Below are 25,773 nucleotides of genomic sequence, written 5' to 3'. Positions count from 1 at the left end.
GTGGGAACCCCTCATAATGGGGCACAGCGGATGTACAGACCCGGGAACTCAGCACAGGGATGGTGGGAACCCCTCATAATGGGCACAGCGGGTGTACAGACCCGGGAACTCAGCACAGGGATGGTGGGAACCCCTCATAATGGGCACAGCGGGTGTACAGACCTGGGAACTCAGCACAGGGATGGTGGGAACCCCTCATAATGGGGCACAGCGGGTGTACAGACCCGGGAACTCAGCACAGGGATGGTGGGAACCCCTCATAATGGGCACAGCGGGTGTACAGACCCGGGAACTCAGCACAGGGATGGTGGGAACCCCTCATAATGGGGCACAGCGGGTGTACAGACCTAGGAACTCAGCACAGGGGTGGTGGGAACCCCTCATAATCTTGTCTTGTTATACCGAATGATATATATATATTTTTATTCATTTTTAACATTTTTATTGACAGGTCTCCTATGTGATAGCAGTGACAGGTATTTTTTATGCAGACATTAGACTGATGATCCCTTCTCGGCTTCTAGTGCAGATTGGGGACACGGAGCCCTCAGTCTGCTCTTCTGTGCTCAGAGCTCTTCCAGGTTCATTCGGCCATAGAGAAGGTCAGCGAAGGGCCTTCAGAGGAGCGGAGTAAACCCAGGGACCACCAGGGGGAGCAAGACGTGCAATATTAACAACGGCGGGTGTACAATCATTTCCCCACCGCCTGTCACAGTCTGGGTGTACATTGCCGAGCTGGGAGTATCCACATTCACTATCACTATAAATGGAAATACACCACAATGGCCCTATGAGGCACTCAGTCATCTTCATCATCCCCGTCGGGCCCCTTCTTGCCAGAGGGTTGCTGTAGGCGGGGCTTACAGGCCTGCTCCTCCCCACTCTCCTCTGAGTGCTCGCCCTCCAGTATGTATGTGATGACCTTGGCGTCTATCTCCGTCATGTCCAGACATCGACACGGAGAGGTGCTGACCGCGAACGAGGACCCCCAGGAGTTTTCACACAGATCTGTCCCGTTCCCGAACATCTGGAGGGAACAAGAGAGGAAATTACAACGGCTGACAACCAGAACTCTATATAATATTATTATTTCATCTCCAAGAAAAGTTGTCAGAGATATCCCCGTCAAATATCTATGTGTTGGACCTCTACTCTTCATACAGCTTCATTTTACTATTAGGTGTTCATAGCCTCAAGGATGAATCGTTTTTATGTCCCTGGAATCCTGTACTCAGTCAGGTGATCTGTGCCGAGGCATTTGGTCATGTGACCGCTGCTGGAAAATCTTGTTGTTGGACCAACCAGTCAGCATCGCGGCTTCTGACAACCTTTCTCCAAATCTCTACTTTGTTCAAGATCACAGGCCGGGCCTGGACAAGGAGTGGGCAGGAGGGGGCCGCTGCCCTGGACACAGCAGTTTTTTTTATGTCACAGAGCGTCGTGCGGAGTCACAGAGCGTCGTGCGGAGTCACAGAGCGTCGCGCGGAGTCACACATCATTGTACAGAGTCACATATCGTCGTATGGAGTCACACAGCATCGTACGGAGTCACACAGCGCCGTACGGAGTCACACAGCGCCGTACGGAGTCACACAGCGCCGTACGGAGTCACACAGCGCCGTACGGAGTCACACAGCGCCGTACGGAGTCACACAGCATCGTACGGATTCACACAGAATCGTACGGAGTCACACAGCATCGTACGGAGTCACACAGCATCGTACGGATTCACACAGAATCGTACGGAGTCACACAGCGTCGTACGGAGTCACACAGAATCGTATGGAGTCACACAGCATCGTACGGAGTCACACAGCATCGTACGGATTCACACAGAATCGTACGGAGTCACACAGCGTCGTACGGAGTCACACAGCGTCATATGGAGTCACACAGCATCACATAAAGTCACACAGCGTTGTACGGAGTCACATATCTTCGTATGGCGTCACACAGCATCGTATGGAGTCACACAGACTTGTATGGAGTCACACAGCATCGTACGGATTCACACAGAATCGTACGGAGTCACACAGCGTCGTACGGAGTCACACAGCGTCATATGGAGTCACACAGCATCATATGAAGTCACACAGACTCGTACGGAGTCACACAGCATCACATAAAGTCACACAGCGTTGTACGGAGTCACATATCTTCGTATGGAGTCACACAGACTTGTACGGAGTCACACAGCATCGTACGGAGTCACATATCTTCGTATGGCGTCACACAGACTCGTATGGAGTCACACAGACTCGTATGGAGTCACACAGCGTCGTATGGAGTCACAAAGGGTCGTACGGAGTCACACAGCGTCGTATGGAGTCACAAAGGGTCGTACGGAGTCACACAGTGTCGTACGGAGTCACACAGTGTCGTACGGAGTCACACGGCGTCTTATGGAGTCATCCTACCTGCCAGCAGTTTTGGGCAGAAAAGCTAAATAGTTCCACTTTACCAATAAAAACCCGACATGGAGTTCCAGTCCTTCCCTGATCCATCTACAGCTAAAAAAAATACTTTTGGCCGGAGACACACTTTAAGCCTCGGGCAGCGGCGTGGCCACCTACAGCAGAGACACGTGGCTGAGGAAGTGACCCCCGAACCGCAGAGGATAAGAATAAACACGAGAGCGCATATTAAACTCTAAACTAGGAGCGTGCGTCCTTTTCTCCCCGAGTCTCTTCACCGCACACCGCCGAGCTGGCCTCCGCATGTGTTATTCTGGGCCCCGAGGTCTGCCAAATATCACAAACCGTTTCCTCTCTGTTATATCCACACCCTGCTCCTCGCCTCTCCCATCATATATCCTCTCCTCTCCCATCCTATATCCTCTCCTCTCCCATCATCTATCCTCTTCTCTCCCAACATCTATCCTTTCCTCTCCCAACATCTATCCTCTCCTCTCCCAACATCTATCCTCTCCTCTCCCATCATCTATCCTCTCCCTCCCTCCTCTCCCATCATCTATCCTCTCCTCCCCCTCCTCTCCCATCATCTATCCTCTCCTCTCCCAACATCTATCCTCTCCTCTCCCATCATATATCCTCTCCTCTCCCATCATCTATCCTCTCTTCTCCCATCATCTATCCTCTCCTCTCCCATCATCTATCCTCTCCTCTCCCATCATATATCCTCTCCTCTCCCATCATCTATCCTCTCCTCTCCCTCCTCTCCCATCATATATACTCTCCTCTCCCATCATCTATCCTCTCCTCTCCCATCATCTATCCTCTCCTCTCCCATCATCTATACTCTCCTCTCCCATCATCTATCCTCTACTCTCCCATCATCTATCCTCTCCTCTCCCATCATCTATCCTCTCATCTCCCTCCTTTCCCATCATATATCCTCTCCTCTACTCTCCCATCATCTATCCTATCCCTCCTCTCCCATCATCTATCCTCTCCTCTCCCATCATCTATCCTCTCCTCCCCCTCCTCTCCCAGCATCTATTCTCTCCTCTCCCAACATCTATCCTCTCCTCTCCCATCATATATCCTCTCCCATCATATATCCTCTCCTCTCCCTCCTCTCATCTATCCTCTCTTCTCCCATCATCTATCCTCTCCTCTCCCATCATCTATCCTCTCCTCTCCCATCATATATCCTCTCCTCTCCCATCATCTATCCTCTCCTCTCCCATCATCTATCCTCTCCTCTCCCATCATCTATCCTCTCATCTCCCTCCTCTCCCATCATATATCCTTTCCTCTCCTCTCCCATCATCTATCCTCTCCTCTCCCATCATATATCCTCTCCATCCTCTCCCATCATATCTCCTCTCCTCTTCTCTCCCATCATATCTCCTCTCCCATCATATCATATCTCCTCTCCTCTCCTCTCCTCTTCTCTCCCATCATATCTCCTCTCCTCTCCCATCCTATATCCTCTCCTCTCCCATCATCTATCCTCTTCTCTCCCAACATCTATCCTTTCCTCTCCCAACATCTATCCTCTCCTCTCCCAACATCTATCCTCTCCTCTCCCATCATCTATCCTCTCCCTCCCTCCTCTCCCATCATCTATCCTCTCCTCCCCCTCCTCTCCCATCATCTATCCTCTCCTCTCCCAACATCTATCCTCTCCTCTCCCATCATATATCCTCTCCCATCATATATCCTCTCCTCTCCCATCATCTATCCTCTCTTCTCCCATCATCTATCCTCTCCTCTCCCATCATCTATCCTCTCCTCTCCCATCATATATCCTCTCCTCTCCCATCATCTATCCTCTCCTCTCCCTCCTCTCCCATCATATATACTCTCCTCTCCCATCATATATACTCTCCCTCCCTCCCTCCTCTCCCATCATATATACTCTCCTCTCCCATCATCTATCCTCTCCTCTCCCATCATCTATCTTCTCCCATCATATATCCTCTCCCTCCCTCCCTCCTCTCCCATCATATATACTCTCCTCTCCCATCATCTATACTCTTCTCTCCCATCATCTATCCTCTACTCTCCCATCATCTATCCTCTCCTCTCCCATCATCTATCCTCTCATCTCCCTCCTCTCCCATCATATATCCTCTCCTCTACTCTCCCATCATCTATCCTATCCCTCCTCTCCCATCATCTATCCTCTCCTCTCCCATCATCTATCCTCTCCTCCCCCTCCTCTCCCATCATCTATTCTCTCCTCTCCCAACATCTATCCTCTCCTCTCCCATCATATATCCTCTCCCATCATATATCCTCTCCTCTCCCTCCTCTCATCTATCCTCTCTTCTCCCATCATCTATCCTCTCCTCTCCCATCATCTATCCTCTCCTCTCCCATCATATATCCTCTCCTCTCCCATCATCTATCCTCTCCTCTCCCATCATCTATCCTCTCCTCTCCCATCATCTATCCTCTCATCTCCCTCCTCTCCCATCATATATCCTTTCCTCTCCTCTCCCATCATCTATCCTCTCCTCTCCCATCATATATCCTCTCCATCCTCTCCCATCATATCTCCTCTCCTCTTCTCTCCCATCATATCTCCTCTCCTCTCATCTTCTCTCCCATCATATCTCCTCTCCTCTCCATCCTGTGATGTGGAATGCTCCATTCTCGGGTTGTTCCTCCTCTTTTAGTTCTCTTTGTCTTTCCTAAAGTGCAGATCAGTAAATTGCAGAATAGAGAAGAAGTCACAATGATCATTATATAGATGATCTCTTCTCCCGGCTCTCCCCATATACATTCTATATACTTCCCTGCCATATAAAAAGGACACTTCCCTATAATGGGGCCGGACTTCCATTCGGTTGGATATCGGTGGTTCTGTTTCCGGCGTCTTTTCTTACACAAATCGCCGCATCACTTCCAAAGTAACGAGCGCCGGTGACACGGAATCACCAAATCTCTTAATTAGCAGCTAACACCTACTTGGCTGCACTTCAGATTTCCACTAAGACTCTAATCATCTCTACAAGTTAATTGAATGAATTTAACACACGCAGTGCCGATCCGGCAATCCCAGGAACACGTTTCTCCGGAGACCCGGAATGTTCCAATGTAGTCAGCTGTCACCTGGAGAACCCACTGCCAACTCCGACCCAGTACAGTCCTACCAGTATCCAGTACTTACCCGGCAATTACCCAATAACTGCCCAACACCTACCAAACAACTGCCTAGCAACTGCCCAGCAACTGCCCAACACCTACCAAACAACTACCCAGAAACTGCCCAACACCTACCCAGCAACTGCCCAACACCTACCCAACAACTGCCCAACACCTATCCAACAACTGCCCAACACCTACCCAACAACTGCCCAACACCTACCCAACAACTGCCCAGCAACTGCCCAACAACTGCCCAGCAACTGTCCAACACCTACCAAACAACTGCCCAGCACCTACCCGGCAATTACCCAATGACTGCCCAGCATCGTCCCAACAACTGCTTAACACCTACCCAACAACTGCCCAGCAGCTACCCGGCAATTACCCAACACCTACCCAACAACTGCCCAGCACCTATCCAACAACTGCCGAACACCGACCCAACAAATGCCCAGCACTTACCCAACAACTGCCCAGCACCTACCCGGCAATTACACCATGACTGTCCAGCATCTACCCAACAACTGCCCAGCACCTACCTGGCAATTACCCAATGACTGCCCAACAACTGCCCAGCACCTTCCCGGCAATTACCCCATGACTGCCCAGCATCTACACAACAACTGCTCAGCACCTACAAGGCAATTACCCTATGACTGCCCAACACTTCCCCAACAACTTCCCAGCACCTACCTGGCAATTACCCCATGACTGCCTAACACCTACTCAACAACTGCCTAGCACCTACCCATGGGCGTCCGCTCATAGGGTTAAGGGGGGGCAAGTGACCCCCCCTGGAATCAGCAAGGGTCTGCCATGCTTGCATCTGTAGCTGTGTGCTGACTCTGTGTTTGTGTGAGTCGGCTCCACACGGAGCTTACAGAGCTCTTTACTGCCACCTCTGGCTGCTTCCTGTATGTGCACCCTCATGTTTGTTTGCTGCCTGTAATGTATTTTCAAAGGGACATGTGGAAACAGGACTTGGGAGAAGGAAGACCACCGTGACCTTACAAGTGGGGGCTGTGAGTACAAGTGGAGGGAGAAGGCTGTTTGTGTACAGGGGGGGGCTGACATATATACAGATGAGGGGGGCAGCTGAGTGCATACAGGTATGATCAGTGAAGGGGGGTGCCAGATATAGGAAAGATCAGTGGCGGCTGGTGCTCAAAATTTTTGGGGGGGGCGCAAAGGGAAAAAAAAAATGTGCAGTCTCACTGTGCCCAAACGCAGCCACTGTTACATGCCATCAAACGCAGCCACTGTTACATGCCATCAAACGCAGCCACTGTTACATGCCATCAAACGCAGCCACTGTTACATGCCATCAAACGCAGCCACTGTGCCATCAAACGCAGCCACTGTTACATGCCATCAAACGCAGCCACTGTTACATGCCATCAAACGCAGCCACTGTGCCATCAATTTGCACCACTGTGCCATGCCATCAAATGCAGCCACTGTGCCATCAATTCGCACCACTGTGCCATGCCATTAAACGCAGTCACGGTGCCATGCCATCAAATGCAGTCACTGTGCCATCAATTCGCACCACTGTGCCATGCCATCAAATGCAGTCACTGTGCCATCAATTTGCACCACTGTGCCATGCCATTAAACGCAGTCACTGTGCCATCCATTGTCACCACTGTGCCATGCCATTAAACGCAGCCACTGTGCCATACATTGTCACCACTGTGCCATGCCATTAAACGCAGTCACTGTGCCATCCATTGTCACCACTGTGCCATGCCATTAAACACAGCCACTGTGCCATACATTGTCACCACTGTGCCATGCCATTAAACGCAGCCACTGTGCCATCCATTGTCACCACTGTGCCATACATTGTCACCACTGTGCCATGCCATTAAACACAGCCACTGTGCCATACATTGTCACCACTGTGCCATGCCATTAAACGCAGCCATTGTGCCATACATTGTCACCACTGTGCCATGCCATTAAACGCAGTCACTGTGCCATCCATTGACACCACTGTGCCATGCCATTAAACGCAGCCACTGTGCCATACATTGTCACCACTGTGCCATGCCATTAAACGCAGCCACTGTGCCATCCATTGTCACCACTGTGCCATCCATTGTCACCACTGTGCCATGCCATTAAACACAGCCACTGTGCCATCCATTGTCACCACTGTGCCATCCATTGTCACCACTGTGCCATGCCATTAAACACAGCCACTGTGCCATCCATTGTCACCACTGTGCCATGCCATTAAACGCAGCCACACATTGTCACCACTGTGCCATACATTGTCACCACTGTGCCATGCCATTAAACGCAGCCACTGTGCCCTTTAATGGTCGCCGCTGTGCCAATTGTCCCCACTGTGCCCTGTAAATTGCTTTCTCCCCCGCCCGGCACTTACCTTTACTGGTTTTAGGCATCCACGTCCCACGATGTCTTCTTCTCCCGCCCTCGATGACTGACAGGCGTCTCAGCCAATCAGGTTACTGGTAGCCAGAACCGGCCAACCTGATTGGCTCAGATGCCTGTCATCTTATTCAAGGGGCGTACAGTCTGTGCGCTCCGAGAATAAGCTTCCGGGACCCGAGGGCTGTATTGGGAAAGCCTATCAGAGCTGTTGGCTTTGATAGACATTTCCGTACAGCCAACCAGCTGGCGTTATTCAGATGGCCGGACATTGAGCGCCGACCATCTGAATAACAGCGGCAGCGGCGAAAATAACATAGATTTGTGCAATGCATGAATCTATGTTATTTGACTCAGTGGCGGTGAGAGCCAGAGGGGGCGGCGCTCCAGCGCCCTCTATGGACGAACCGCCACTGGGAAAGATCATATCACCTGTCCTGTTCTGTATACAGCTATATACACCCATCTTCCTCCCTGTATTCCTCCATCATCACTGACTGCAGATATACATCATCTGTCCTGTATATAGAGCTGTATATACCCACCTTCCTTCCGCTATATACCAATACCATCCACCCCTTCAATATACACATACTGTACACCCTCTGTATTGTACATTTGATCAGCACAGTGAGGCTGCATATCATGGGCACATGTCTGCGCTTTATGGGATAATGACTAAGCCCCGCCCCTTCATGACATTGTCAAAGAAGCGGAGCATAGGTGACCGTAAAATGATGCCCCCCCCTGGAAAAAGTTCAGCGGACGCCCATGCACCTACCCAACGACTGCCTAGCACCTACCCAATGGCTGTCCAGCAGCTACCCAATGACAGCCCAGCAGCTACCCAATGACAGCCCAGCAGCTACCCAATGACAGCCCAGCATCTACCCAATGACAGCCCAGCATCTACCCAACAACTGCCCAACACCTACCCAACAACTGCCCATTATCTACTAGACAACTGCCCAGTACCTAACAAACAACTGCCCAGCATCTACCCAACAACTGCGGAGCAGTGGTGCCTCCTGTATAGATACTGAGCCCCTCTTCCCCCACACATAGCAGTGTGTCAGTGTGTAAGCGGGGATCACACAGTGAGGGACGCTCTCCGCCATGTATAGCAGTACTGAGCCCCTCTATCCCCACACATAGCAGTATGTCAGTGTGTCAGTGTGTCAGTATGTCAGTATGTCAGTATGTCAGTATGTCAGTATGTAAGCGGTGATCACACAGTGAGGGGCGCTCTCCGCCATGTATAGCAGTACTGAGCCCCTCTATCCCCACACATAGCAGTATGTCAGTGTGTCAGTGTGTCAGTATGTCAGTATGTCAGTATGTCAGTATGTAAGCGGTGATCACACAGTGAGGGGCGCTCTCCGCCATGTATAGCAGTACTGAGCCCCTGACTCAGGATGGCACTCCCATACGCCGTGGCTGAGTCAGGGCTCTGCTATTCCCGGCGGGGACAGAAGACTCCCCATAAGGACGAAGCCGTCCTCTGTATATGATGAGAAATGCCAGGACCGTCCGATGATCTGCGCGCCAAATCTCACAGCTGAGACCAGCCCACCCACCGACCAATCTTCTCTTATGATGTCATGTGATAAATATAAAATTCTGATCCAGGTTACAGCCGGACTCATCGCCCAATCACATCGCTGCGCTGTCATCATAACGTATACATGTTCAATAGAAAGCGCAATCTTCTACAATACAATCAGGGAGGACCCAACACTACACACTGTAGATGATAATGGATCTAAAGGAGATTGTACAATCAGATTGTATAGTGAATGGTCACCTCTAGAGCAAAGATCAGATCATTCTCAGCACCTAGAACGTCCCAATGAGGACAGACCCACCAGAGCCGTACATGGCGCCGCTAACCCGGCCGGATATATTTACTATGATGTCTTCAGATGTTCACACCGGGGAGGGGGGGGGGGGGGCACTTTGTATTTTAGTCATTATGGAGTCTCAGGAATGATTCACTACGGCAGAGTGACAACCCCAGATGTGCCGGTCTGAGAGCGGAAGATATGAGGTCACCGATATCTACAGAACAACCCCAAGAGTTCCCGAGGATCCCGGAGATCCGAATCCACACAAAACAATGTATCCAAGAAAGGGGGGGGGGGGGGCGCGCCAATTTATGGGGTCTATGTTATTACCTCCTATGTATAGTGCCAACATATACCGCAGCGCTGTACAGAGAACACTGAGGCAGTCACATCAGTCTCTGTACAGAGGAGCTTACACTCTAATGTCCCCTCCCCCCCCCCCCCCCACAGTCACATCAGTCTCTGTACAGAGGAGCTTACACTCTAATGCCCCCCCCCCACAGTCACATCAGTCTCTGTACAGAGGAGCTTACACTCTAATGTCCCCTCCCCCCACAGTCACATCAGTCTCTGTACAGAGGAGCTTACACTCTAATGTCCCCTCCCCCACAGTCACATCAGTCTCTGTACAGAGGAGCTTACACTCTAATGTCCCCTCCCCCACACATCACATCAGTCTCTGTACAGAGGAGCTTACACTCTAATGTCCCCCCCCCCCACATCACATCAGTCTCTGTACAGAGGAGCTTACACTCTAATGTCCCCTCCCCCCCACAGTCACATCAGTCTCTGTACAGAGGAGCTTACACTCTAATGTCCCCTCCCCCCCACAGTCACATCAGTCTCTGTACAGAGGAGCTTACACTCTAATGTCCCCTCCCCCCCACATCACATCAGTCTCTGTACAGAGGAGCTTACACTCTAATGCCCCCTCCCCCACACATCACATCAGTGTCTGTACAGAGGAGCTTACACTCTAATGTCCCCTCCCCCCCACAGTCACACAGTCTCTGTACAGAGGAGCTTACACTCTAATGTCCCCTCCCCCCCACAGTCACATCAGTCTCTGTACAGAGGAGCTTACACTCTAATGTCCCCTCCCCCACAGTCACACAGTATACGCAGTCTCCCCCCATCTCTCGTGGTACCTTGTCGTAGGGGACGCAGTCATTCTTACAATGGTTTCCGCTCTCGTCATACGTCCAATCGGTGAGGAAGTTGTGCGCACAGACCAGATCTGACCGGCAAGCTTCAAACCTGAGTGATAAGAAGAGGAAACACCTCTGTCAGGTTTTTATTTCTCTCTGTGACCCCCATTGAAGAGATTTTCCCTTACTTCCTGTCCTTGTGACAACCATAACAGAATGGGGGGGGGGGGGGGGGGTTGTCACCAGGACAGGAAGTTACTGGCAGCAATAAAAAACATTTTCAGAAGTTGGTCTCTCGCCCTTTGCAGGTTTTTCCGGTGTGGACTCACCAGCCGTCACAGAAGGTCTGGCACAGCGGCACTCTCTGGATGGCGACGGAGATGTTGGGGTGACCCCAGTGTGCGGTCAGCGGGGAGCACTGATAGAAGCATTCGATCTTCTTCATATAATCCTCACAGCTGTAATATGAAACCAATATATATATATATAAAAAATATAATAACAATATATAATAATTAATAAAACATGAATACTGTGTAAAAAACAAATATATATATAAAAATAAATAATAATAATAATAATAATAATAATAAATAAAACATGAATATTGTGTAAAAAACAAATATATATATAAAAATAAATAATAATAATAATAATAATAATAATAATAATAATAATAAATAAAACATGAATATTGTGTAAAAAACAAATATATATATATAAAAATAAATAATAATAATAATAAATAAATAAATAAATAAGAAATCATTTAATATATAAATAATTAAAAGTAAATAAAGTAAATAAAAAAAAAGCATGAATACTGTGTAAAAAACAAACAAACAATACATACATATATATATATATATATATATATATATTTATTATGAATTATTATATATTATGTGTATTGCAGATTTATTTATTTTTTATTTATTAATTATCATATATTGTTTATGTATTTATAATAATAATAATAATAATAATAAATAAGAAATCAATCTGCAATACATATATAATAATTAAAAGTAAATAAATAAATAAAGCACAAATACTGTGTAAAAAACAATATATATATATACACACACACACACCGACACACACACAGTATTCATGTTTTATTTATTTATTATATATTATTATGTATGTATGTATGTATGTATGTATGTATATATATATATATAGTTTTTTACACAGTATTCATGCTTTATTTATTTACTTTTAATTATTATATATGTATTGCAGATTGATTTCTTATTTATTTATTATTATTATTATTATTATAATAAATACATAAATAATATATGATAATTAATAATAAATAAAAAATAAATAAATCTGCAATACACATAATATATAATAATTCATAATAAATAAATAAAAATGAATACTGTGTAAAAACTAAAAAAATATTATATATATTATATAAATAAATACATTAATAATAATAATATATAATAATTAATAAAAAATAAATCAATCTGCAATACATATAATATATAATAATTAATAATAAATAAATGAAACACGAATACTGTGTAAAAAACATATATAAATATATAAATACATAAATAATAATAATATATAATAATTAATAATAAATAAATAAAACATAAATTTATCTGCAGCATGTTATAAAACATGTGAAATACACAATAACAGAGGGAAAGTAGAGATATTACCCCCCCCCCCCCCGGAAATGAAGGAAAGGGGGCGCTCTTCTTCATTAAACAAACAGCGGTGGCGGGGAGATCACACTATGCAGGTCTGATCCCCATCTGACATCCCCCTTAAAGGGCCACAAGATTAGTTCAGCTTCTGAGTGACTATATTTAGTACCCCCCCCCCCCTGTCTCTGAGGGGGTTCTAGTGCTGAGATCCCCTCCACTAGAGCTCCCCCCCCCCCCCAATGCTCAGGTCTGCTGCACCTGGAGTCTCACTTCTCCAGCTGCATTCTCCATAATGTAATACATCCAGTACAGTGGATGATGTATAAGAGGCACAGCATCTGACTGTGGATACCGAGATCTCACCATCAGTGTCCCCAGGAACTGGCTGATCCCACCTGCACGTTGAATCAGGGGTCTCAAACTGGCGGCCCTCTAGCTGTTGCGGAACTACAAGTCCCATCATCCCTCTGCCTGTGAGAGTCATGCTTGTAACTGTCAGTCTTGCATTGCCTCGTGGGACTTGTAGTTCCGCCAGTTTGAGACCCCCTGAGGTTGATACTGGTGATGGAAATGTCTGATGGTCAGTGGCTCTCCATGTCGATGGGAAATGTTTGGTGTGGAAAGAATGGAATATGGAGTAATGGTTTGTTATCGATGTGGAAAGACAAACAAGTTGGTAATCTGGAATCGGACAGGAGCAAGGATAGAGGAGGACAAAGCTTCAATCGGAGCTTGCAGCACAGTCCAGAGTCCGGCCCCCGGGGGGGGGGGGGGGGCGCCAGCACCGGAGAGCAAACAAAATCCAGAGGACGAAGCAAAGGTCAAAAACCATCCACCAAATACCAACAAAAACAGGCAACGGACTTCGATCATCCCTGTCCACATCATGGAAGAGGACCTGTCCCCAGACATTGTGGTATGAAGGGGGTAGCAGTGCCGATACATACCCTCCACCTTGGGGCCCCTAGACCCGGAGTGCTCCATTACTACTGGTGTTAGCATGCTGTTTATACAGACAAAGGTGCAACAACCATTGTCATATATTACACTGTGATTACTCATTCTGCCACTAGGTGGTGGTATTACATTTTAAAGCTTACATAATGTAATGTTCCTTCTAGTGCAGGGGTGCCCAACCTTTTGAAGAGCGAGGACCACTAAAGCAACTTGGCAACAAGTCGTGGGCCACAATGAGTAGAGCGGAGGGATGACAGGTCACGGCTACTCTATAGGCCCTCAAATCTGCTCAGATGGAAGGGGACAAATTCCCTTAGAGGTAAATTGAGGGTCCCATTTGGTCGGGCTGATCGTGTGAAAAGGGCCCAAGACTGATGTGCTGCAGTTTACCCACACCATGGGTGCAGCGTAGGGCACCTGTGTCTATCCTGCGGGTTAGCCGAACTTTACCATAGCCTGTGGCAAAAGCCGGCACTGTAGAGGAAGCATCGGCTTATGGGGCTCTGCTCCACAGCCGCTTTCTTCCTCTACCACTAGCTTCATTTACAAAACACATGCTGTGGTATGGCGGGCGGGCAACCTGCAATCTGGGCTTGCCAACCCACCATTCCAGAGCAGGAGGTCGCGGGCCACATCAGAGGGCTCCGCGGGCCACATGTGGCCCCCAGGTCACTGGTTGGCCACCCCTGTTCTAGTGGAACTACATGGTTATGATGTCATTTCCTGTCTCTGTCTTCCAATAAAGCAAGAAGGGCTCTGCTGTGTGTCCAGCACTAAGAGTCAAATCTGCAACAACCTTCCAGCGGGCTGACCCCATGGAGCGGCTTCCCTGTTATTCCCGGCCCTGTGAGAACTCTGCTGGGCTAAGCTACACCCCTAGACCCGGAGTGCTCCATCACTACTCCATCACTACTGGTGTTAGCATGCTGTTTATACAGACAAAGGTGCAACAACCATTGTCATATATTACACTGTGATTACTAATTCTGCCACTAGGTGGTGGTATTACATTTAATGAATACATTTGGCCGGATTCATGTAGATCTGCGGATCTTTAGATCCGCTAGATCTACCTGGTTTACGATCCGCCGGTGCAATTTAGCGAGGCTAGTGCATGATTCACCAAGCACTTACCTCGCAAATTGCACCGTCGGATCCTAACTCCCCCCGGCGGAATGCAAATTCCGCGGCTAGGGGGAGTGTACAATTTAAATCAGGCGCGTTCCCGCGCCGTTTTAACTGCGCATGCGCCCCTGCGAAAAAGCCCAGTGCGCATGCTCCAAATGACGTCGCTAGGACGTCATTGTTAGCGGCGGGTACGTCAATTGCGGCCATCCGTATTCCCGACGGACTTACGCAAACGACGTAAAAATTTTGAATCTCGGCGCGGGAACGGCGGCCATACTTAACATTAGCTACCCCTCATATTAGCAGGGGTAGCCATCCGCCGGAAAAAGCCGAACGCAAACGACGTAGAAAAAGAGCAACGGGCGGGCGTACGGACGTGAATCGGCGGTTCTCCTCATTTGCATATGCGACGTGTAAAAAATAGCGACGACACCTAGCGGCCGGCGGGAGATTACAGCCTAAGATTCGACTGGTGTAAGTCACTTACACCAGTCGGATCTAAGGGAGATCTATGCGGAGGAATCTATTGATGAATCTGCCCCATAATGTATTGTTCCTTCTAGTGGAACTACATGGTTATGATGTCATTTCCTGTCTCTGTCTTCCAATAAAAGCAAGAAGGGCTCTGCTGTGTGTCCAGCACTAAGAGCCAAATCTGCAGCAACCTTCCAGCGGGCTGACCCCCATGGAGCGGCTTCCCTCTTATTCCCGGCCCAGTGAGAACTCTGCTGTATTAAAGGCAGAGGAAAACTACAGCCAGATATGCAGCATTTTCAGGCAGAGATCGGCCTTCATATTCTTCCCCTCTCTGCATCTGAATAGACTTTTCTCTAATACAAGTAGAGCCCGATCGAAGTGTGCTAGACGGGGAGCCTAGGGGCCCGAAGAATGTCCAGGGGCCCCAGCTACAACCGTCATGCTGCTGTAGAGTGTGTTGTAGGCAGGCTGTGTCTGATAGGTCCAGTACAGACATGAGGGGGGGTGGCTATGGCATTCCTTATCAATGTCAGTCGAAGGACGGAGGGCCACAGCTACTAGACATGTGCAATTAGTTTAGTTCCGAATTCGTTTTTTTTTACAAATTTTGACAAATTCGTTATTTCTGAAATTGCCGAATTTTCGGATATCCGAAATTTCTAAATTCCAAATTTTTGAATCTCGAATTTCCGAATTTTGGAAATTCCAAAAAATCGGAAATTCGAAAATTCTGAATCCGAAAATTCAGATAGCTAGATTCAGGATGGCGAGCGCATACTTGCGGCGGAGTAGCTTAAGGCATTTAAGCTACGCCGCCGTAAGTTAGCGAGGCAAGTACATGATTCACAATGTACTTGCCTGCTAAGTTACGGTGGCGTAGCCTAAAGCGGGCGGGCGTAAGGGCGCCAAATTCAAATTTCTCTGAGAGGGCGTATTGTATGATAATGAGGCTTGACCCGACGTGATTGACTTTTTTTTCCGAAATGCGCATGCGCCTACATTTCCCAGCGCGCATTGCGGCTAAGTACGCCGCACGGGCCTATTGATTTCGACGTGGACGTAAACAACGTAAATCCCTATTCACGGACGACTTACGCAAACGACGTAAAAAATTTCGAATTTCGACGCGGGAACGGCGGCCATACTTAACATTACTATTCCATCTATTTGATGGAATAACTTTAGGCCGCTAATGCATTACGTAAACGGCGTATCTGTATTGCGTCGGCCGGGCGTACGTTCGTGAATAGGCGTATCTACTGATTTCCATATTCTACGCCGACCGCAATGGAAGCGCCACCTAGCGGTCAGCCTAAAAATGACACTTTAGGATACGAGGGTGTAAGACACTTACGCCGCTCGTATCTGAGCCTAATTTAAGCGTATCCGGTTACCAGAATGCGCTTAAATTAGCGCCGACGTAAATTCTGACTTAGGCTGGCCTATCAGTAGATACGCCAGCCTAAGTCACTCTGAATCTGGCTAAGAATTCGTAAATTGGAAATTCGAAAATTCAAAAATCGGAAATTGCAAAATTCAGAATTTTCGAATTTCTGAATTCCGAATTTCCAAATTTTTCACATTTCCAAATTTCCAAATTACGAATGTTCGAATTTCCGAATACTGAATGTTTGGATTTCCGAATTTCTGAATTTCCGAATTCCAAATTTTCGAATTTCCTGAATTTCCAAAAAAAAGCTAAAAAATGAATAAATAAAAAAACGAAAATGAACAAATTTTTCGGCAGTGCACATGTCTAAGGCCCCGTACACACGAGAGGATCTATCCGCTGGAATTGATCCGCGGATCGGTTTCAGCGGATAGATCCCCTGGTGTGTACGATCCAGCGGATATTTATCCGCGGATATTTTTCGGGCCGATGGATTTCCAGCGGATCAAAATTTCCTAACTTGCTAAGAAATCGATCCGCTGGAATCCAGTCCAACGGATTGATCCGCTGGTCTGTACAGACTCACCGGATCAATCCGTCCGAATCCATCCCTCGCATGCGTCGTAATGATTCGACGCATGCGTGGAAGTCCTTATATCACAGCGTCGCGCACGTCGCCGCGTCATCATCGCGGCGACGGCGCGACACGTCACCGCGGAGGGAATTCCGCGCGGATTTTGATCTCATGGTTAGTACAACCATGAGATCAAAATCCGCCAGAGGATTTATCCGCGGAAACGGACCTCTGGACCGTTTCCGCGGATTGATCCTCTCGTGTGTACTAGGCATAACAGCTACTACCCTGCCTGGGGCCCCATTCTGCACCTGGCTGTCCATTCACAAGACAGGCGTAAAATCTATCCATGGAATTGGGATGTTTGGATTGGCAGCTGCTCGAGGGCCTTTGCACACAGGCCGGGGTGTTGTATCTCGCTCTGGGGACCCCGTCCATCCAGCTCTGTCATTGTTCATCCGGTCCTCCTGCTCTGCACAATATTTATGTCTTCCAGATCCAGGCCGGGGGGGGGGATGCTGGGAGAGAGATTGTGTCGCCCGGATACACTTCATTAATATCTGATGGGAGAGATTATCCCGCCGCGCCTGCAGAAACACCATTAACCCAACCGCTGCCAGATACTACAAAGCCCTGTGACTGGGGGGGGATCCCCAGGAGCTAACAATCAGATCCACCCGTCTGTGAGCTGCCCATACACACAGCAATCCAACCCCCGGCTCCATGTCGTTTGGGTGGAGATGGGATTGGCTTCTCTGAAGAGAAACGTTTTCAGGGAACGTCTAAAGTGGAAAGCGTAGGAGATAGTCGGACAGACTGGGGTAGGGAGTTCCATAGGATAGGCTCAGGGAAAAGTCCTGGAGGAGGGTATGGGAGGGGATGACAAGGGAGCTAGAGAGCCGAAGATCTTGGGAGGAACGAAGAGGACCATTAGGTTGGGACTTGGTTTTGAGACTAGGCTAGTGATGTTGCTGGGGGCCGAATGGAGACCAGTGGATGGATTGGTAGAGAGGGGTGGAGGACACTGAATGGAGGTCAGTGGAGGGATTGGTGGAGAGGGGTGGATGACACTGAATGGAGGCCAGTGGAAGGATTGGTAGAGAGGGGTGGAGGACACTGAATGGAGGTCAGTGGAAGGATTGGTAGAGAGGGGTGGAGGACACTGAATGGAGGTCAGTGGAGGGATTGGTAGGGAGGAGTGGAGGACAAAGAATGGAGGCCAGTGGAGGGATTGGTGGAGAGGGGTGGAGGACACTGAATGGAGGTCAGTGGAGGGATTGGTAGAGAGGGGCGGAGGACACTGAATGGAGGTCAGTGGAGGGATTGGTAGAGAGGGGTGGAGGGCACTGAATGGAGGTCAGTGGAGGGATCGGTAGAGAGGGGTGGAAGACACTGAATGGAGGTCGGTGGAGGGATCGGTAAAGAGGGGTGGAGGGCACTGAATGGAGGTCAGTGGAGGGATCGGTAGAGAGGGGTGGAAGACACTGAATGGAGACCAGTGGAGGGATTGGTAGAGAGGGGTGGAGGACACTGAATGGAGACCAGTGGAGGGATTGGTAGAGAGGGGTGGAGGACACTGAATGGAGACCAGTGGAGGATTGGTAGAGAGGGGTGGAGGACACTGAATGGAGGTCAGTGGAGGGATTGGTAGAGAGGGGTGGAGGACACTGAATGGAGGCCAGTGGAGGGATTGGTAGAGAGGGGTGGAGGACACTGAATGGAGGCCAGTGGAGGGATTGGTAGAGAGGGGTGGAGGACACTGAATGGAGGTCAGTGGAGGGATTGGTAGAGAGGGGTGGAGGACACTGAATGGAGGTCAGTGGAGGGATTGGTAGAGAGCGGTGGAAGACACTGAATGGAGGTCAGTGGGGGGATTGGTAGAGAGGGGTGGAGGACACTGAATGGAGGCCAGTGGAGGGATTGGTAGAGAGGGGTGGAGGACACTGAATGGAGGTCAGTGGGGGGATTGGCAGAGGGGGGTGGAAGACACTGAATGGAGACCAGTGGAGGGATTGGTAGAGAGGGGTGGAGGACACTGAATGGAGGCCAGTGGAGGGATTGGTAGAGAGGGGTGGAAGACACTGAATGGAGGTCAGTGGGGGGATTGGCAGAGGGGGGTGGAGGACACTGAATGGAGACCAGTGGAAGGATTGGTAGAGAGGGGTGGAAGACACTGAATGGAGGTCAGTGGGGGGATTGGCAGAGGGGGGTGGAAGACACTGAATGGAGACCAGTGGAGGGATTAGTAGAGAGGGGTGGAGGACACTGAATGGAGGTCAGTGGAGGGATTGGTAGAGAGGGGTGGAGGACACTGAATGGAGACCAGTGGAGGGATTGGTAGAGAGGGGTGGAGGACACTGAATGGAGACCAGTGGAGGGATTGGTAGAGAGGGGTGGAGGACACTGAATGGAGACCAGTGGAGGATTGGTAGAGAGGGGTGGAGGACACTGAATGGAGGCCAGTGGAGGGATTGGTAGAGAGGGGTGGAGGACACTGAATGGAGGCCAGTGGAGGGATTGGTAGAGAGGGGTGGAGGACACTGAATGGAGGTCAGTGGAGGGATTGGTAGAGAGGGGTGGAGGACACTGAATGGAGGTCAGTGGAGGGATTGGTAGAGAGCGGTGGAAGACACTGAATGGAGGTCAGTGGGGGGATTGGTAGAGAGGGGTGGAGGACACTGAATGGAGGCCAGTGGAGGGATTGGTAGAGAGGGGTGGAGGACACTGAATGGAGGTCAGTGGGGGGATTGGCAGAGGGGGGTGGAAGACACTGAATGGAGACCAGTGGAGGGATTGGTAGAGAGGGGTGGAGGACACTGAATGGAGGCCAGTGGAGGGATTGGTAGAGAGGGGTGGAAGACACTGAATGGAGGTCAGTGGGGGGATTGGCAGAGGGGGGTGGAGGACACTGAATGGAGACCAGTGGAAGGATTGGTAGAGAGGGGTGGAAGACACTGAATGGAGGTCAGTGGGGGGATTGGCAGAGGGGGGTGGAAGACACTGAATGGAGACCAGTGGAGGGATTGGTAGAGAGGGGTGGAGGACACTGAATGGAGGCCAGTGGAGGGATTGGTAGAGAGGGGTGGAGGACACTGAATGGAGACCAGTGGAGGGATCGGCACAGACTGTACTCACGGTTTGCTGAGGTTCCCACATCTGTTCCAGTAGAAATTATCCACTTGGATGAGCGGAGACGGAGAGATCTTCTCGGTGACGTTGGCGTGACAGCAGGAGGCTGCAGGAGGAGAGAAGAGAGGTCACCATACACGGTACAGACCATGACAGCAGATATAAGGAATGGATCCTATAGGACGATATTTTACGTGCAGATCGATCGCTATAAATCGGTGAACATTAGTCACATGATACAATTAAGGGGTCCACCAGTATTTAAAACCAATAGAAAGGGTAACATCTGCACAGTCTATGGTCTTTATATTCCTAATCATTTAAAAAAAAAACATATTTTTTGTTTTTTATTTTATTATTTTTTACAATTTAAAAAAAAAAATCATAATATTTTTTTTTTGGTACAATCGTTTTTATTGAATTTTTTTAAGAAATTAGAAAACGATTATAATAATCCTACGCAGGGGATGTGAACAAATCATTAGATTGTTTTAATTTTTTTATTTTGTTACTTTTTACAATTTAAAAAAATTATAATATTTTTGTTTTTTATTATTTTATTTTGTTATTTTTTTACAATTAAAAAAAAAAAAAAAATATGATTAACGAACAAAATAAAATTATAAAAACAAAAAACTACTGGCCCAGATTCAGTAAGATTTGCGCATAAATTACGGAGGCACAGGGCAACGATTTTGCCCTGCGCCCCTGCAAATTTGCGCCGCTGCCCTCGATTCACGGAGCAGTAGCTCCGTAAATTGCGAGGGCGCGCCGGCAAAATTGCCCGCCGTAAGCGCGCGCAATTTAAATGATCCTGCAGGGGGCGGGAATCATTTAAATTAGGCGCGTTCCCGCGCCGATCGTAAAGCGCATGCGCCGTCGGGAAACTTTCAACTTCAAAGTGAACGTGAATGGCGTCCAGCGCCATTCACGAATCACTTACGCAAACAACGTGAAATTCAAATTTCGCGACGCGGGAACGGCGGGTATACTTTAGCATTGGCTGCCCCTACTATTAGAAGGGGCAGCCTTACGCTAAACACGACGTACGGAAAAGACGTAACTTGTGTACGCAGGGCCCGCGCAACATTGTGAATCGGTGTTAGTATGCAATTTGCATACTAAACACTGAGCACAATGGGAACGCCCCCTAGCGGTCAACGCAAGAATGCAGCCTAAAAAGAGCCTTATGCCACGCAGATTTTAGGCTGCAGTTGGCATTACGATGTTCCTGAATCAGGAGCATTCGTAACGCCGGCGCAAGCAATTGTGCTGCGTAACTATGGTTACGCAGGCGCAATTGCTCTCTGAATCCGGGCCACTGACACCAATCTCATCCCTATTAGCACAATCCACTGCTCTACTGCACATGTGTATTTGAACTTTGGGCTGCGCACACCTATGACTTCATATAAAGTCCCACCCCCTTGTGTTTTCTTTTGTTGGGAGTGCTCATGTCTACTTGTATCCTTGTGTGATTTTTTAGACTTTACAAAGTATAATTATCAGTCAGAATGTTTTTTTTTTATTTATTTTTAAATTCTGGATGCAATAGGTTCCAATAAATGGGAGGAGCTGTCTGCAGAGTGAGTGTGCAGTTCCTCGCAGGAGGTGATATCAAGGTGCCGCCCCCCCTCCAGTGAAAAGATCCTCAGGGGTGGGACTGTGACAGAGCTGCATGATCTACGCTCTGCTTTTATAATAAAACTCCGGCCCCCGTATTTCCGGATTCTGTTCAGGCAATTTTGTGATTCACAAAATGCCACACTGCATGCCGGGAGGGTGACACCACAATTCAGAGCTTCCTGTTGTCACCTCCCCGCCCCCCTCTTTATGCACCAATAGGGGGGTCACCTCTGTACTCAGCTAGGACATCTCTATCTCATCATTATCTCTTCCCCAATTCTACTTACAGTTGGAGTAGAGGTGACACTCCTGCATGCCGGTCTCGGGGCCCGGGGCCGCCTTGTGATGGGCCCCCCGCAGGCAGGCATGCTTGCAGTATACAGCAGACAGGAGGGCCAGAGACAGCCAGACCACCAGAGACCTCATCTTCTTCTTCTTCTACCTGGGGGGGTACAAAATAAGTCACACAATGGGGGGGAGCTTCTCTCTTCATGACATCACTGCTCCCTCCTGATTGGAGCTCAGGGCTGCGCAGGGGGAGGAGACTAATGGTGAACTATATACAGACACTGTATTATACTGATTTACTAAAGACAGGCGATCACTATAGTATACGATCATCACAATCCCGAATATTCGTAGAGTCCCCCCTCCCCCTCCCCACACGCTAAACATCCGAATAGAAGGAATCTGATCGATTCGGATTTCTCCTCCTATACCCAGGGGTACACGCCGATACCAGAGACTACTGCGAGCCGTTCACTGGGTCATCCCCCACAATATGATCCCCCAAATGTGATCCCCCCAATGTGATACCCCCCAATGTGATCCCCCCAAAATATGATACCCCCCAATGTGATACCCCTCCAATGTGATCCCCTCCAATGTGATCCCCCCCAATGTGATCCCCCCACAATATGATACCCCCAATGTGATCCCCCCACAATATGATCCCCCCAATGTGATCCCCCCCAATGTGATACCCCTCCAATGTGATACCCCACAATATGATACCCCCCAATGTGATCCCCCACAATATGATACCCCCCAATGTGATCCCCCACAATATGATACCCCCCAATGTGATCCCCTCACAATATGATACCCCCAATGTGATCCCCCCAATGTGATCCCCCACAATACGATCCCCCCAATGTGATCCCCCCAATGTGATCCCCCCACAATATGATACCCCCCCAATGTCATCCCCCCCAATGTGATCCCCCCACAATATGATACCCCCAATGTGATCCCCCCCAATGTGATACCCCTCCAATGTGATACCCCTCCAATGTGATACCCCCCAATGTGATACCCCCCAATGTGATACCCCCCAATGTGATACCCCTCCAATGGACTAGGTTGACCAGACATCCCCGGTTACCGGGGACAGTCCCCGGATTGAGGACACTGTCCCCGGAATGCAGTGGCATGGGTGGGGGGGGGGCATCTGGTACTCTCGCCCCGGGTGCAACATTTAGGGAGGGGCGCAAAATCATTACTGTGCGCCCCCCCCCCCAAGTGTGCTGTGTTTCCCCCCCGCCCCCGGGACTCCTGTGGTCCAGCCTGTCCCCCATGATCCCTCTGATGCAGGCAGCCCGTGCGTGAGAACGGGGCAGGGGAGGGGCGGTCAGTGTAGGGATCAGGTAGGTCAGTGTAGTGATCAGTGTAGGAATCAGGTAGGTCAGTGTAGGGATCAGGTAGGTCAGCGTAGGAATCAGGTAGGTCAGCGTAGGGATCAGGTAGGTCAGTGTAGTGGTCAGTGTAGGAATCAGGTAGGTCAGTGTAGTGGTCAGTGTAGGAATCAGGTAGGTCAGTGTAGTGGTCAGTGTAGGAATCAGGTAGGTCAGTGTAGGGATCAGGTAGGTCAGTGTAGTGATCAGTGTAGGAATCAGGTAGGTCAGTGTAGTGGTCAGTGTAGGAATCAGGTAGGTCAGTGTAGGAATCAGGTAGGTCAGTGTAGGGATCAGGTAGGTCAGTGTAGTGGGCAGTGTAGGGATCAGGTAGGTCAGTGTAGGAATCAGGTAGGTCAGTGTAGGGACCAGGTAGGTCAGTGTAGGGATCAGGTAGGTCAGTGTAGGGATCAGGTAGGTCAGTGTAGGGATCAGGTAGGTCAGTGTAGGGATCAGGTAGGTCAGTGTAGTGGTCAGTGTAGGAATCAGGTAGGTCAGTGTAGGAATCAAGTAGGTCAGTGTAGGGATCAGGTAGGTCAGTGTAGTGGGCAGTGTAGGGATCAGGTAGGTCAGTGTAGGGATCAGGTAGGTCAGTGTAGGGACCAGGTAGGTCAGTGTAGGGATCAGGTAGGTCAGTGTAGGGATCAGGTAGGTCAGTGTAGTGGTCAGTGTAGGGATCAGGTAGGTCAGTGTAGGGATCAGGTAGGTCAGTGTAGGGATCAGGTAGGTCAGTACCACTGTACTAGTGAAAGGGACTCGGAGTGCTAAAAGTCTGGCGGGGGGGGGGGGCACTTTTTTTTGTCCCGGGTGCTGACAGCCCCACACTACACAACGGACTGCACACAGGTATATAATTTGAGGAAAAGATGCGTATAAAATATTTCACCATTTGCCAATAAAAAAAAAAAATGTCCCCGGATTTCATTTAAAAAATCTGGTCACCTCGGTATGGACCTCGCTGGAGCCTCCCAACCCCCGGCGTCCTTTCTACCTGAATCCCCCTATCAGCGCAGAGCCTCAAAACTCCACATAAGATATAAAAAAATGGACTAAAACGGAAAACGCATAAAAATATAAACCAAAAACACAATGAAAAAATACCAAAAATGATAAATCCTAAACAGAGAGATGAGGATCTGTATCTGGCTGTTTAATTTTTGGCAACACAGACAGTTCTTATTTCAGACCGGTAAGGCCCAAAGAGAGGAGGAACGGGATTGGCCGCTTTGGAAGGCGTTGGTCTTCCCGGTGAATGAGCCCCTCTCTATGGACGGACTTCTCTATGTATGGAGTCTCTTACCTTTGCCGCTCACGTGCCGAGTGTCCGCTCTCCGGCTCCTCTCGGTATTTATATCTCTCGGGGTGTTTGCTCTCCTTATCATCCTGACCTCATCCAAGGCTGTCTGGGTGGTCTCACTTCACCTGTCTCCAGTCCAGGGCCCCGCCCCCTGGACCTCAGGGCAATCCGATTGGAACTTGTCCAGATTTTCATGTTATTTGATGTCTCTGTGACCTCAGTCTTCTGTAGGTCTACAAATCGCCCTCATCTGCCTATTATGTGTGTTGTACCCCAGGGGCGGCTGGGGGGGGGGGGGGGGGGGGCGGCTGGCGCTCAAATGTTTGGGGGGCGGGGGGGCAAACAAACTGAAAAAAAAAAAACATCAATTGAAACCTCACTGTGCCCATCAAATGCAGCCACTGTACCATCAATTGTCACCACTGTGCCATGCCATCAAACACAGCCACTGTGCCCTTTGTCACCACTGTGACCATTTTCGTCACTGTGCCCATTGTCGTCACTGTGCCCTGTAAAATGCCCCTCCCCCCGCCCGGCACTTACCTTTCTGGGGGTCGGCCATCCTCCTTCCACGTCCCTCGATGTCTTCTCCCACCCTCGATGACGCTTCAGCCAATCAGAACCGGTGAACCTGATTGGCTGAGACGCCTGTCAGTCTTATCTAAGGATCGCACCCCTCGTACGTCCCTTGGATAAGTTTACGGGAGCCCAGGGCTGTACTTGGAGAGCCGCTGGCTCTGATAGGCACTTCCGCAAAGCCAACCAGCTGCCGTTATTCAGGTGGTCGGCGCTCACCGTCCGGTCATCTGAATAGTGGGCAGCAGCGGCAACAATAACATAGATTCATGCAATGCACGAATCTATGTTATTGTAATCATTGACGGTGTGAGAGCCAGAGGGGGCAG

At 49.1% G+C, this 25,773-nt stretch overlaps 1 protein-coding gene across 2 annotated transcripts; it reads right to left on the bottom strand.

The window, feature by feature from the left end:
* Positions 1-419: 419 nt before the first annotated feature.
* LOC120946148 (riboflavin-binding protein-like) lies at positions 420-24,960 on the bottom strand. Of its 2 annotated transcripts, none has more exons than XM_040360947.1 (6): positions 24,869-24,960; positions 22,186-22,340; positions 20,279-20,378; positions 11,277-11,405; positions 10,948-11,056; positions 420-1,027 (listed from the first exon to the last, which is right to left on the bottom strand). In XM_040360947.1, the coding sequence occupies exons 2-6, from the start codon at positions 22,322-22,324 to the stop codon at positions 800-802; spliced, it is 705 nt and encodes a 234-aa protein (XP_040216881.1). In that variant the 5' UTR covers positions 22,325-22,340; positions 24,869-24,960; the 3' UTR covers positions 420-799. The 2 variants fall into 2 exon arrangements, with proteins under 2 accessions (XP_040216881.1, XP_040216882.1); XM_040360948.1 differs by lacking the exon at positions 24,869-24,960 and adding an exon at positions 24,514-24,538.
* Positions 24,961-25,773: the final 813 nt, after the last annotated feature.

This window comes from Rana temporaria, chromosome 7 (assembly GCF_905171775.1).
Source record: "Rana temporaria chromosome 7, aRanTem1.1, whole genome shotgun sequence".
Taxonomy (NCBI): Eukaryota; Metazoa; Chordata; class Amphibia; order Anura; family Ranidae; genus Rana; species Rana temporaria.
The sequence above is the reverse complement of the archived record's forward strand: the minus strand, read 5'-3'. Positions and strand labels throughout refer to the sequence as shown.